This window comes from Telopea speciosissima, chromosome 7 (genome assembly GCF_018873765.1).
Source record: "Telopea speciosissima isolate NSW1024214 ecotype Mountain lineage chromosome 7, Tspe_v1, whole genome shotgun sequence".
Taxonomy (NCBI): Eukaryota; Viridiplantae; Streptophyta; class Magnoliopsida; order Proteales; family Proteaceae; genus Telopea; species Telopea speciosissima.
Genome location: NC_057922.1, coordinates 54,002,481 through 54,015,560, shown reverse-complemented (window position 1 = coordinate 54,015,560; position 13,080 = coordinate 54,002,481). Strand labels below are relative to the sequence as shown.

General features: G+C 39.5%; 2 protein-coding genes across 8 annotated transcripts in view; both read right to left on the bottom strand.

Annotated features, from left to right (window-relative positions):
* Positions 1–408: 408 nt before the first annotated feature.
* Positions 409–1,593, bottom strand: LOC122666833 (RNA pseudouridine synthase 1). 2 transcript variants are annotated; one of them, XM_043862917.1, is made up of 2 exons: positions 1,196–1,593; positions 409–1,131 (listed from the first exon to the last, which is right to left on the bottom strand). In XM_043862917.1, exons 1-2 carry the CDS (start codon positions 1,473–1,475, stop codon positions 410–412), a joined length of 1,002 nt encoding a protein of 333 aa, XP_043718852.1. In that variant the 5' UTR covers positions 1,476–1,593; the 3' UTR covers position 409. The 2 variants fall into 2 exon arrangements, with proteins under 2 accessions (XP_043718852.1, XP_043718853.1); XM_043862918.1 differs by having other exon boundaries at positions 409–1,119; positions 1,196–1,591.
* A 1,662-nt stretch (positions 1,594–3,255) lies between these two features.
* Positions 3,256–13,080, bottom strand: part of LOC122667733 (PH-interacting protein-like) — a 53,815-nt gene continuing 43,990 nt past the window's right edge. For 5 of the 6 annotated variants that reach the window (XM_043864129.1, XM_043864131.1, XM_043864128.1 and 2 more), the window contains 8 exons: positions 11,393–11,489; positions 11,230–11,289; positions 9,676–9,730; positions 9,175–9,575; positions 7,157–9,097; positions 6,354–6,926; positions 6,073–6,131; positions 3,256–3,785 (listed from right to left, as the gene is read on the bottom strand). In XM_043864129.1, coding sequence (XP_043720064.1) covers positions 3,599–3,785; positions 6,073–6,131; positions 6,354–6,926; positions 7,157–9,097; positions 9,175–9,575; positions 9,676–9,730; positions 11,230–11,289; positions 11,393–11,489 — 3,373 coding nt within the window. In that variant the 3' untranslated portion in view covers positions 3,256–3,598. Of the gene's footprint in view, positions 3,786–6,072; positions 6,134–6,353; positions 6,927–7,156; positions 9,098–9,174; positions 9,576–9,675; positions 9,731–11,229; positions 11,290–11,392; positions 11,490–13,080 lie in introns of all 6 variants that reach the window. The other variant, XM_043864133.1, reaches the window with a different exon arrangement.

Genomic DNA, 13,080 nt, shown 5'->3' with positions numbered 1-13,080 from the left:
TTGAGCAGCTGCTGCCAATCCGACTCAGCCTCCAAGATTCAGTATATATGTTCTATGGTCATGGCAAGGGTTAAACTCTTAAGAGGACAAGTAGTAGCACTTCTGAGTTTGTTAACATGAAACTGACTATTCAGAGTTCAGAATTAATTTGTCCAGGTTGTACTCTTATTTTCTTATTCATACCAGACTACTGTCAATATTCCTTCCTTCCAAGTTGGATCTTGAGAATGAATATCTCTGCTTTTGCAGTGATTTGTTATCATCAAGATCTGAAATTGCCTGTACTGTAAAAATTATGTGAGCTGTATAAGAATCAGTTGAACCTCTAAACTCATTTGCAAATTTCTCTCTTTCATTGCAAGGTAAGTTGAACAATTAGAGTGGGTGGAAGAAAGAACTAAGAAGAAATTTAGGAATGAATGGGTTTGGCCCAGGAGGGTAGAGGAGCTTGGAATATAAGAGGGACACCAGTGACTGGGTGATGTAAAGATAAGGTCTGAGCATGAAGGGCATGGCCATCCCAAGTCTTCCCTTTCCATTCATGAGGGCCTTCATACTTCACATCCCCACATATTGGTAACCCCAAATACTGACAATGTAAGCGGATCTGGTGAGTTCTACCGCTTTGAGGATTGGCTCTTATCAAAATCTCATCTTTCTTACCATCATCTGTGGAGGATGCGACACCCACACCAACATCTTCCACAACCAGCATTTCTTCTTCTTGTTCTTCACCTAATTCTTCTTGTTGATCAGTACTTGATTTGGTTGTTGGGTTTTTGAATCTCTCCCTCCCGTTCACTGATAGCACTTGGAATGAAGTTGCCATATCCCTGACTACGGAACCTCCTGGGAGCGATCGACCCACATCCGATGCGGCATAAACTCTCCAGGCACCATGCTTCGATCTTCCATGACCAGACCTTATGCTGATGCTGTCCCAATTTGGAGCAGAGCCGCAACACAGAGCCACGTATGTCTTTGAAACTTTGTGATCTGTAAATGCCTTCACGAGCTTCCCTGCAACTTTATGAGATTTGGTTATGACCATTACACCACTCGTGTCACGATCCAGTCGATTTGCAAGATGGAATTCTTGTGGGTTTTTTATTCCGGTCCCTGCAGATGCAACTTCAATCTCAGGCAAATTTTCAATAACCGCATCCAAAAGAAGGGTGAGAAATCTTAATATTACCTTGGGAATCATGGAGAAGACGAGGGATCGCGGACAAGACTGTCTCGCAATAAATTCCCCGAGGTTTATTGACGACGATCAGATACTCGTCTTCGAAGACTACATCACTTCTCGAGAGAGTAAAGAGGGTTGATTTCGAAGACGCAGAGAGGGCTCTGTTCAGCTCTATCTGCTTCGATATCAGAGGAAACGGGGGAGACAATGGAACTGGGTAAATTAAGGGTTTTGGGTCGTCGGCTTTTGGCGGACTGAGCTGGGTGTGGGTTTTATTATCCGCCATTATTAGTAGTATGGGTTGAAGATGATGAGGAGGAGCATTAGAAGAAGATGAGGTGCAGAGGAATCGGGAGACTCTGGTGGAGAGGGTTTTGATGGAGAAAAGGGGTAGGAAAGAGGAGGGCATTGCAGGTAGTAGGAGCCAGGAGAGACGGGTTAGGGAAGCCGGGAAGTTGGTGTGGGCATGTGGAGGGACATTTTCGTTATTCTGTAAGATACAGAAGGTTAGTTTGGAGAATCGGAGGATAGGAACTATGGGGAATTTTTTTGTTGTTAAAGAAGGGAATGGTACAATGACAGAATTGCCCTTTACATTGTTGAAATTTTTTCTATAAGGTTTGTTTGTAAATGGTAAAATTTATAAATTATTTAAGGGAAGTTGTTCTCTGCGCCGCAGCGCAAGCTGCACCCAAGCACATGGGGGTGAGTGCAATGACCATCCTGCCCCACTACACAAGCTGCCCAAGTGTCTAGGCGCAGTTTGCACGGTGACACAGAGAACATTCTCCCATTATTTAATAAGGCAAAAGGTTTCGTACATGATCGTACATGCTGCATGACTGTACCTTCAACCATTGGATGGGGATGAAAAGCCGTGTATTGTACACGGTTATACCCATCTAATGGTTGAAAGTACGATCATGTACCAAACACGATTGTGTAGAAAAATCTGTCCCTTAAAATAATTATAGAAAATATTAATTATACTCAAATTTAAACTATGCAGCTCCCATCGTATAGATATTGATCCACAGAATATTAGGATAGGGTTCCTCATGACGTCCGTGTAAGGAGGAATTTGCATGTCATATTAATGGTTGTCTTCAAAAAGGTAACATTTATATGGAGCCTACATATTCAAAGCAAGAAAGATAAAATAATAGAAAAATCCATGTGAGAAGGAAATTACACCAGCATTGTGGGAAATTTTTTCCCATTTATTAGAGCAAAATCCAAAAATGTGTAGTGTCAATGTAAATTTTTTTATAAATTAAAAACAAGTAGTGAAAAATTAGATTTTAAGACAATTTTCTTTTCAAACAAAGAGTTAATTACCGTTCCCTTTGCACCCATAGCATGAAAGAAGAAAGCATAATGGTGAGTAATAGGGAGTAAGGTCCTGCTTCCCTTACAAGCTAAAAGTGTTGGAGAATCTATTCATCAAAATATTTTCCTTCTCTGTGGAGAAGAATTCCTTCACGACGAGTGAAGTGATTTAATGATTGAATTTTTGGATCATCATTACACTCCCACCCCTTATTGACGAAATCGCAACTATCATCTCCTTTGACCATCTGACTATATTGATTCTCGATTCCCATGATAAAAGAATTCTTCCTTTGCCATGGGTGAAGGGAAACTCAGTTCTCAAAAGAATATATTCTGTAATATGCCAAGTGTCTGAAGCATATCCCCTAATCCTTACCCTTACTCTTTGTTATTAGGTCGGCAGTCTTGTTCATTTATCTCCCCAATGCAAGGTGAGTCTGTAGGGCATGACATGCTTGTGCATCTCTTTGTTCATCAATAATAGATAACAGTTAATCAAGTTGATTCCGTACAGGCAGAGGTGAAGACACAAGCAGCAGCAGCGGCGAAGCCAAAAAGACTAATCTACCATTCATTGCAAAGTCCAAGTTTCAGTTTTTCTGCGCACAAGGCAAAAGCCAAAGCCAGAAAAGGTTTATTTGGGCTGGTTGAACCAGTTTGCCCTAAAAAAGCACCAATAGTATATCAAAATTGAAAAGAGGAATGGAACACAAACACAGGGCGAAAGATAAAAATTGAAGAAAGAATGATGTGGAACCTTTTACCTTCTCTCTCTTCTTATTGCAAAATATAATGGATAACGACAGTAGTCGTGTCTGTCTCTATACATGAATGAATGGCTCGCGTGTGTGGTTTTCCAAGACAAACTGCCTCCTCTCTCTCTCTCTCTCTCTCTCCACCCCCACCTTAACAATCGTTAAAAGGAAAACCAAATCCCCAAAATTGGATCGATAGGTAAAAAGACCTTCAATAAATACCAACGAAGAAAAGATATCTACAAATAAAACCAAAGAGGACTCGCTGAAACCTGAGACTCTTGAGTCTTCTACAAAACTGTTTAGAGAAAACCTAAAATGATCACAGCTTCTGTGAGAACCAGTCTGATAGCCGTCTCATCTTCGTTGAAAGCTCCATATTTTTTGCAAAGTAGGATTGGCCATTGGACAGCATCACTGTAACATCATGCCTCACTGCCTCCAAGCTACGATAATAATTGTTCTCCAACCTTTGCTGGACTACTTTCAAGGACAGCGGTACTGGAAACCTACAACAATTCCAAAGAACCAAAATTCACTTTCCTTCCACTGGTTCAAATTGGCATGCAAAACAGTTGTTTGAGGTTGAGGTCATTCAAGCAAATCAAGTTTAGTAAAATTCATCCTACCCATTGTCTTAATTTTTGTTTTGTTTATTTTTTTTTGGGGAGGGGAAGGGGGGGGGGGGGGAATCTTACCCACCCATGTCAGTAACTCTCCTCCTACATACTTAGAAGACCTTGAGAATCAGTCCAACAGTGCATCTGAATCAGGGTCTATGGGAATTTTGCACAGTTTCATTATGGAAACAGTTCATACATACCTAAAGATTTCATGGTGGGCTGCAGATACAAGAACAACTTTAACCTTAAGATTCCAATTGTTTCTAGGTAAAACCAGATTAAAAGGAAAATTTTCAAGTAAAATCCCACCTTTTATTACTGATTTTTACCTGATAGTTTTCCTTTTACATAGCTTTTACCAAGAAACAAACAAAGCCCAGAAGCAAAATGGAAACTTTTCTAATTTACTGATGATGATTGTGTAAATAACTTAAAAACACACTGGAAATAGTAATTAAAATTGGTCTATTGTGCTAGCAAAATGAATTGGTCTTTTCTTCACAAAATAGTTCACAATATTAACTCATCATTTTACATCCAACCAGGAGGAGCGAAAGTTTTTGGTTAGCTGGCAAAATGTAACTTTATATGCATTTCCTCATATCACAGTTGTGTTGAAACTTGTGGGGTAAATGGAGGTCCCATCAAGTTCACATCAAGATGGCACTCTGCAGGTAATATATATATATATATAAAACTGCAAAGGGACAAAGTAGTGAATTTCCAATTACAATTGGGTTACACCAAGGATCAGCTCTAAGCCCCTATTTGTTTGCACTCATCATGGATGATTTAACCAGACATATTCAAGATGAGGTCCCTTGGTGTATGCTATTCGCTGATGATATTGTTTTGATAGATGAGACAGTGGAAGGGATTAATGCGAAGTTGGAGTTAAGGAGATCAAACTTGGAATCAAGAGGTTTTAGGTTAAGCATAACAAAGACAGAATATATGATGTGTAACTTCAGTCAAACCAGGAGAGGTGATGAACTGGTGAAACTTGAGGAGTGAGAACTACCACAAAGTGAATGTTTTAGATACCTAGGGTCAACCATTAACAAAGAGGGTGATATAGAGGATGGTGTTTCCCACAGAATTAAAGTAGGATGGATGAAGCAGAGAGGAGCATCAGGAGTTTTATGTGACAAACGCATGCCTATTAAGCTTGAGGGGAAATTCTACAGGACAGTAATAAGATCAGCGATGACATATGGAGCGGAATGTTGGGCAGTTAAGAAGAGTAATATAGATAAGATGAGTGTAGCGGAGATGAGGATGTTGAGGAGGATGTGTGACAAGACAAGGAGAGATAGAGTAAGGAATGTTTGTATTAGAACTGAATTGGGAGTTGCACCAATCCAAGACAAACTTCGTGAGAGCCGCTTGAGGTGGTTTGGTCATGTCCAAAGGAAACCCATGGATGCACCAGTAAGGAAGAGTGACTAGATTCGATTTGAAGGAACTAAAAGAGGTAGGGGCAGGCCTAAAATGACTATTGGAGAAGTGGTAAGAAAGGATATGCATATGGTAGGGCTTGATCCTAGTATGACCGCGGATAGAATTGTTTGGAGGACAAGGACCCATGTAGCCGACCCCTCGTAGGGGGATGTTCCTGGGATGCTGCTTAGACTTTTTCCTTTAGTAATTTATTTATTATTTTTTTCAAACCCCTTTTTACCTCTTTACTTCCTTCTATTGCTTTATTTCTATTACTGTAATGGCCTCTTCAGATCCATGTAGCCGACCCCCTTTTTTTTTTTTTTGGGAGGGGGGGGGGGGGTTGGGGAGGGGCTAAGGATTGCCTTAACATGCCAGATTTCGATCCACAGATCTGGACCTAGTTCTTTTTTGTTCATTTCAAATATTTATCATTCTTGATAATTGATATAGTGCAATAGAAATACAGGTATTCCCTGAGCAATAAATTCTTTGCAAAGAACATCTAATCTAAAATGATAATACAAACATTTTATCTGCTGGGTGGTTGCTTAATGCTTAGCCAAAATGACAGCCTAGGCACACATCTGGGTGCCTGGGTGCACAGCCAACCTTAACTAGAAGTGATGCCAAGGAGTTGCCTTGAACAACACAGAATTTTGGATTTTCCTCACCCACCAGGAAAAAGAGAAGGTATAAAATTTAAATGCAGGAAGGAAGGACAGAGTAATACCTGTTTAAATAATCTGACTTCTGTCCAACCTGTTTCAATTTTTGAATCCCATAATAGTCCTGCAATTTTAAGGATTGAACCAACAAACTAAACTTAAGAGTTGTCCAATTGTATTTAAACTAGAAATACTAAACTTCCATTTGCGAAAATCTCTGCCTCTGAGCTATTGACCAAAAACAAGAAATAATGAAATATGAAAATTCCAATGCAGAGTCTAACATGAATAGAAGGCCATTTGCATAAAAAATAAAAAAAAAAGAAAAAAATAATAGAAGGCCAACCTCTTTTCTCCTAGCTGATTGTTCCAACTTGGTGAAAGAAGTTAAAAGTTTTTCTCTGGTCTGCTCATCAATATGAGGGTGTTCCCATTGGATATCAGGATCATGCAGTTCCCAAGGGCAATGTAGATGCTGTCCAGTAGAATCACTCTTGTATGAAACAACAAATCTTTCCCATGGACTGTCTGGAAATTCGGAAGACTTGGGTTTCACAGCCAGAATCCGACCTTCCCACCAACTCCCACCTTCTTCATTTTCCTCTCTCCAATAGACTTGACATTTATCCCTGTGTGTCCAGTTTCTCTTGATTGCAGCATCATACCGTGTTTTTTCAACAATAAAGTCTGGGAAATCATTCAGTTCAGGAAGAGTCAACTTGAATGTTCTACCAAACACACTGGAAACTGAATCTATGATTTCAAGTGTGATTTTACAGCAGCTCTCCCCAGATCCCGCAAGAGTGGAATAATCAAGTTCATTAACTTTACAGAGTTCAGTTGCTCCCACATTTCCTTTGATTGATTTCCAGGGTCCAGCTTCTACTGTTTGGCTCATTTCCATAAATTCTTGATGTCCCTGAACAGAAAGTAAAGCCATGGTTAAAAACTTCTCTTTGACAGGCAGCTCTAGGATTAAACTACTGAAAACAAATAACACCAACAGCTTCTCTTTCTTTTTTCTCGGAAATAACACTAACTGCTTAAAATTCAGAAAACAGCATTTAAAATCATCGTCCATGGGGGAGGGGGGGGGGGGGAGTTAATACCAATCAAATCAAATCATCGTGAAGGATAGTTTGCAGTTACCTGTCTCAAGTATATGACTTCATCGCCCAACTGAGGAATATACCGGTAGCCCTCTTCATGCTCCGTTAACATTAACCAAGAGAATTTCCTCACTGAATGATATGACTTCCTCTTATCTTGAAGATTCATGTCCCCATCATAATAATTGCCTCTCCTGTTTCTAGCAGACCTTAGGCCCACAGGCATTTTTGAATGTGATCTCCATTCTTCACATAGGAGCTGCTCAGGTGTGTTCCTGGTAAACTTGTCTGCACTTTTTGATGTTTCAGCTGACCCATAACCTTCCCTCACTATGAAGTTCCGGTTCAGAGTATTAGATTCCTGCATGGTTGCATTCATTCCCATGGATCTTGTTCTACGGGGCTCATCAGGAGCATCTGCTGGGAAGTCCATCCTCAAGTCAAGATTATGGTTGCTTGTAGGAGAAGAACTTTCTCCCGTACCACCACCATCACCTTCTGAATCAAGTCTAGCCTTATAAGACTTTGATCGTTTATAAACAACATGGCATATCTTATTGTTAGAATCTGAATGCAACCCTTTCAAATCTTGTAAAGCAGATGAACTAAAGCCTTTATCTATTAAAGCCTCTGATTTCCCTAACCCATTCAAGTCCCCATGATCTTGGTTGTGTCCACTTGTACCTTCATCCTCACCAGGCACTCCCAAAATTAGGTTCTGTTCCATGGGCATTGGACTTCTCAACATTGATTCACATGCAGAACTCCTCCACTCCTCAGTTGTGGTAACAGGATTATGCTTGGAAGGACTTTCAGGTTCCCTCGAACTCCATTTCGTTCTAATCCTAAACTTGGTAGAACTAGGTGGAGGATTCTCTTTCGCTTCCTCAGAGTGATTGGTAAAACACAGAGATTCAATTTTTTCATCTTTTACCATGTCACCATAATCTCTGGACTCAAGAAGCTCAGATTGGTCATCAGTTCCCCTGTTAACATATCCATTACAATTAACTGGGGATGCAACTCTTCTCTGTTGGAGTTCATCAGGGGATGAGAGCTTAAATAATCCAGACTCATGTACTAACTCAGGAGCAAGCTCTTTACTTCTTGCACCATCCAAACCTTCTGAAGCACAAGGAGAAGCCCTTTCCTTCTTGTTTTCAGGTTTCATAAGTTCATCGACACTATTTCCTAATTCCTTGTGGCCATCATGACTAACAATAGATCCAGGGCAAGCATCGGTTGGCATGCCTAATCTCAAACGCTTGGATGTGCGTGCCTTGACCTCTCCCCATCTAATTTTGTTATCCTTGTATCCTGCAGGCATGTCCAAATGATCCTCAGACCTTTCATATAGTGTTCTCCCTCTGATTTTGTTTCCGTTGCAGTTTTGAGACAGCACAGTGTCAATTGCATGGCCAGAGGAAGAACCTGGATCTTTAGAGCCTAAATATGCTTTACTAATTTCTGGAGGATTTCTGGATGATGAACCCACTAAACTGACCAGATTTTCAACACCATATCTTGTACCCTCTAGAGGCTTCTTCGAAAATTTCAGGACCAATCTCTTCCTGTTCCCTGTATTTTTAACAGATTCAGGAACTTCAGGAGGTTTGAACACATCTTCAGTCGCATGCAAAAATGATTCTTTCTCCCTAGGATGTTTCTCTTGCCCATTATGCATAGATCTGTCAGATTCATAGCTACGAATGTTCATTAATTCACTATCTGATGAATCACCTTCTGAGCCAACTTCATCTTCTCCATCAGTTGATGCTCCAGTGATTCGAGAAAACAAATTAAGAGCATTCCGAGCAGCAACTCTCCGGGGACGTGACGATTTTGAAGTAGAGGATTTCATCCTTGAAGCTTTCCGTCTGCTTCTTGATTTCTTAGCCCTGTTAGTCCTAGATAGAATGCCATCCCGCTCATCCAAATTCCTCCTCTTAACACGCCTCCCAGAAGAAGTCATAAACTCAACCTAAAAAGTAGTAAAAACTTCAGTCATAACTGGGGCCAAACAAGAACAGACACAAGATTTCTGAAAGCAAAACTTACTTCTTTGTGTTTCTTTCTTTTTGATCTGCGAAGGCCGTCTTTATGGCTGTGCTCAACCTCACTGTCTTCTCCGCTGCACTCTGGATCACTGGAAGAGCCGGTACCTGCGGTTCCCTGCTCACCTTCACTTGAATATTCCTCAGTAACATTGTATTCTGAATCAGTATCATCACTTTGGACTTCAATTTCTGGTTCCCAATCCATTATATCTATGAACTCTGGTAACGGATCAATCATTCTGTCCAAGTCCGGCAATGGCAGCATTTGGTAATCTTGGAGGCCAAGACTGGTATTCGCTCCAACAGCATATTTTACAGAAGGAGGACGCCACTCCAAACCAAATGCACCTAATCGCCGTTGCTGGTACATACTCTGATAAGGTTCTGGATAAGGAATCATGCCTGGCATACCCCAACAGCAACCAACACAACAGAAATATGACATTAATATAATGAAAATTACAAACCCTAGTTGATATGTTGAAAAGAGTCATTTACATACTTGAATCACAGAGGAGATCTTGCATATTTCTTCGATAAGGAGCAAGTTGAGTCTCCTGCATCAAATTTCACCAGAGTTTTGAAGTTTAACCACATAAACTATGAAATATCTCCCAATGATTATCTCAATCAGAACAAAGACAACATTTGCATATCAAATTGAAACACCCAGCATATATGCACCCAGTTTGAAGTATCGAAGTGACATTTGATCTAAAACAAAAATTCAATCGCACTAAAGGAGTTGTTCATGGATATGGTTATATGGTCATGCACTTGCAAATAGAACACAGAAATCTCACACTGAAATTATTCTTCAGGAAGTGGTTTGCATCCTGTGTCACAGGAGTACTTCACATATAGAACACGGATAATATTTGAATGTAACAGAAATAATTCACAATTTCACATATAGACCACCAACTCCCGATTATTTGATAAGATTTGGACTTCCATTTCCATCTTCTTTGATGTTAGTTCTAACTTCTAAGAATCCAGTCTCCCTCATCTTAATGTAAGAGATTACCCAAGGAACAGGCTCATTGTTGTCTCCTGGGGTCTTCTCGTCTCTATTTTGCAGCCCAATGCCTTCCCCACTTGAAGGGTGGATGCATCTTTGGCCAGCTTGTTAGTCTCTGTTCTTTCTCTTTCCACCTTTTTGGGCCCTTGTATATTCTCCTTCCTTGGTAATGAATTATTTATTCACCCCCCAAAAAAAGTGAATGTAAAGTATTTAAAGAAAACAAGTATCATTGGGAAATTTTCAAAGATATAAGATTACTTACATTTTCTGTACCAATCTGTATTATTCATGTAACTTTTTTCGTACATGTACATAGAAAATTACTACACTCTTATGTATCCTGAATTTTGTCTGGCATGAGTGTTGTACATGTATTTAGTGACAACAGCTAAAGCAACCATAATAATTTTTGGAAGAGTTGACAAAAAAATTCTGATATAGGAAGGAGCAGAAAACCGTTAATTCTCACGGCTCATTTTCAGGAGATCAAAAGTCAAACCCACCAATGAATAGGTCAAACCATGTAGTTATCCTGTGGGCATGATCGAATAACTCATTTGTAGCTCTCTGAAAGATTTACAAATCATTTTTCTTGCCACTTATTACATATCATGATCATGGAAGGCTAGGCAATCTGTGTCCTCGAATCCATCCAAAGCTGGTCCTTATTTACTTTATACAAAACTACATGTCCCAAAAGAAGTACCCAGACTGTACAATGGGTCCTATAAGACAGGACAAACAGTTCTCCAAATCATTAGTCTATTTATAGTTTCATACAAACTGGCCATTTCCTTGCTCAGTGAGGGGGGGTCAAGTTGGGGAGATGTTGGATGGAAATTTCAAAATAGATTTAAGATAATAATATCCAAAACATATACATTATGCTTGCATTTTGAAGGAAGTTTCATGCACAAGACTTCCATCTCTACTCTAAGAAATGTATATAACAAATATCTGTGTTAATATGGACCAAAGGCACGAGTCTACCAATACCAACAGGTAATATGAAACAAAGAACAGTCAACCAACCTGATCAAGAACATTCCCATGGGTGTCTTGTATAAGGGGACGATAATCCCCAAGGAAGAACTGTTGGAAACATTAAAGACAAATAAGTATTTAGGCTGAGTTTCATGCACCAGAATGTACTAATCAACAAAACAGAAAAGGTTGGAAATAAAGTTTGCAGTACCTGATCATATTTGGCATCCTTTTGAGACTCCCCTTGGCCTGTGTTTAATATGTATATTTGCCCAACATCATCTGAAAGTACAATTGATGTTCCGTCCCTATAATACAGAGGGAAACACATTTCACTAAAAGCCAAATCTATAACCAGAGTACCACAAGAGAGAACGAAGGATATATTCACAGAGGCTTTATGTTAAAAACAAATACAGAAGCATGAAGTGTAAATGACTTAAACACGTCTGAATAAAGTTGCAGCAGTAAACTCCAAAGTAATGAGAACAATCCTAGTAGCCAAATCAAGAAAATGTCAATCCAACTGGACTGCAACATGTGCAGGCTTAGAGGCCAACCTAAGCCAAGCCAAAGGGTAATCCAACATGACCCAGGGTCAGTTATTCCAAACCAAGCATGAGTTATATGGACTGAAACAGGCGGGCCCAACCCTAGCATTGGCTAGGGAGGGTTCAGGTTCAGCTTTCTAAAAATTGAGGTAGTTTCAAGCAGATCAAGATAGGATAAAACAATCTACAGAAAACATCAATGCCAGCTAGAGAAAGTCATTGTAGATCATGAAAGGATAGCAATTATCCCCAAACTCCTTCCAATAATACATCCTGAAATGATAGGTAAAGAAAGTGGTGTAAGATCTATATGACTTATTACTGGGATCATTGGAAGCAAAGAGGTCACATTCAAATCTATTTTATTTTCTCCTTAAAAAAAAAAACCCCCGTAAACACCAGTCAATTGACCATAGGGTGGATTTAAAAGGGTAAAGAGTTAATTTTCATATACAAAATTAAATTGGTAGCAAAGGGAGAGGCGTTGAAGACAAAGAAATTGTTGGAGTCTGAAAGGGTATTTGGTGGGTAGTATGAATCAGTGAAAACTGATTTCTTTTGACTCTACAGTTGTGTGGCTGTGTTTCAGTGCTGCTCTTGGAATATATTGATAGTAACTGCCTGCTAGAGATAGGGAAGGCTTGCCATTAATTGCTTGAATGCTGGTTTTGATCAATGTTTAAAATCTCATTTCGTTTCGGTATTTAGGTCTGACCGAAATATCTGAAATATCCGAAATTTCGGTCAAAATATTGTATTTTTTTCTGCAAGTTTTCGGTAGGTCATTTCAGTGGGTTTAGGCCAAGTTAAGGCCTAAAACTTCATGGAAACCCTATTTTGGGCTATATAAACACGTGCAAATGTTCAAATTACAAAAATAGTCATCCAAAGTGGTGTTTTGGATTTGCACCATTGATTGGCAGTATACGGTCGAATCCTAATGTATAACTTAGACACATACATTACACATACATATTGTTGAAGACTTTAAATACTAGAGGACATAATAACTAATAAGCAATTTAAACAAGTAAATTCACTTGGAAACATAAATTCAATGACTCATAAGTCATAATATTAAGTACAATAAGTCAATAACATCAATATCCCAAATTCCCAATACCAGTCAAGTAGTGTCATCAAGTGACTCAAATGTCTACTAATAATAATTACTCCGCCGTCCAAGATCGACCCCACTTATAGTCCGATGGAGCCGACGTGCATTGTTCTCCGACTATAAGACATATGAATGCCACACCATAGTCTGGGAGAAGAAACGAGTGTAGTCATCCATAGTTGCCATGTAAATTGCATCATCAACATGCTGAAGGTAACCTATCCTAGGATA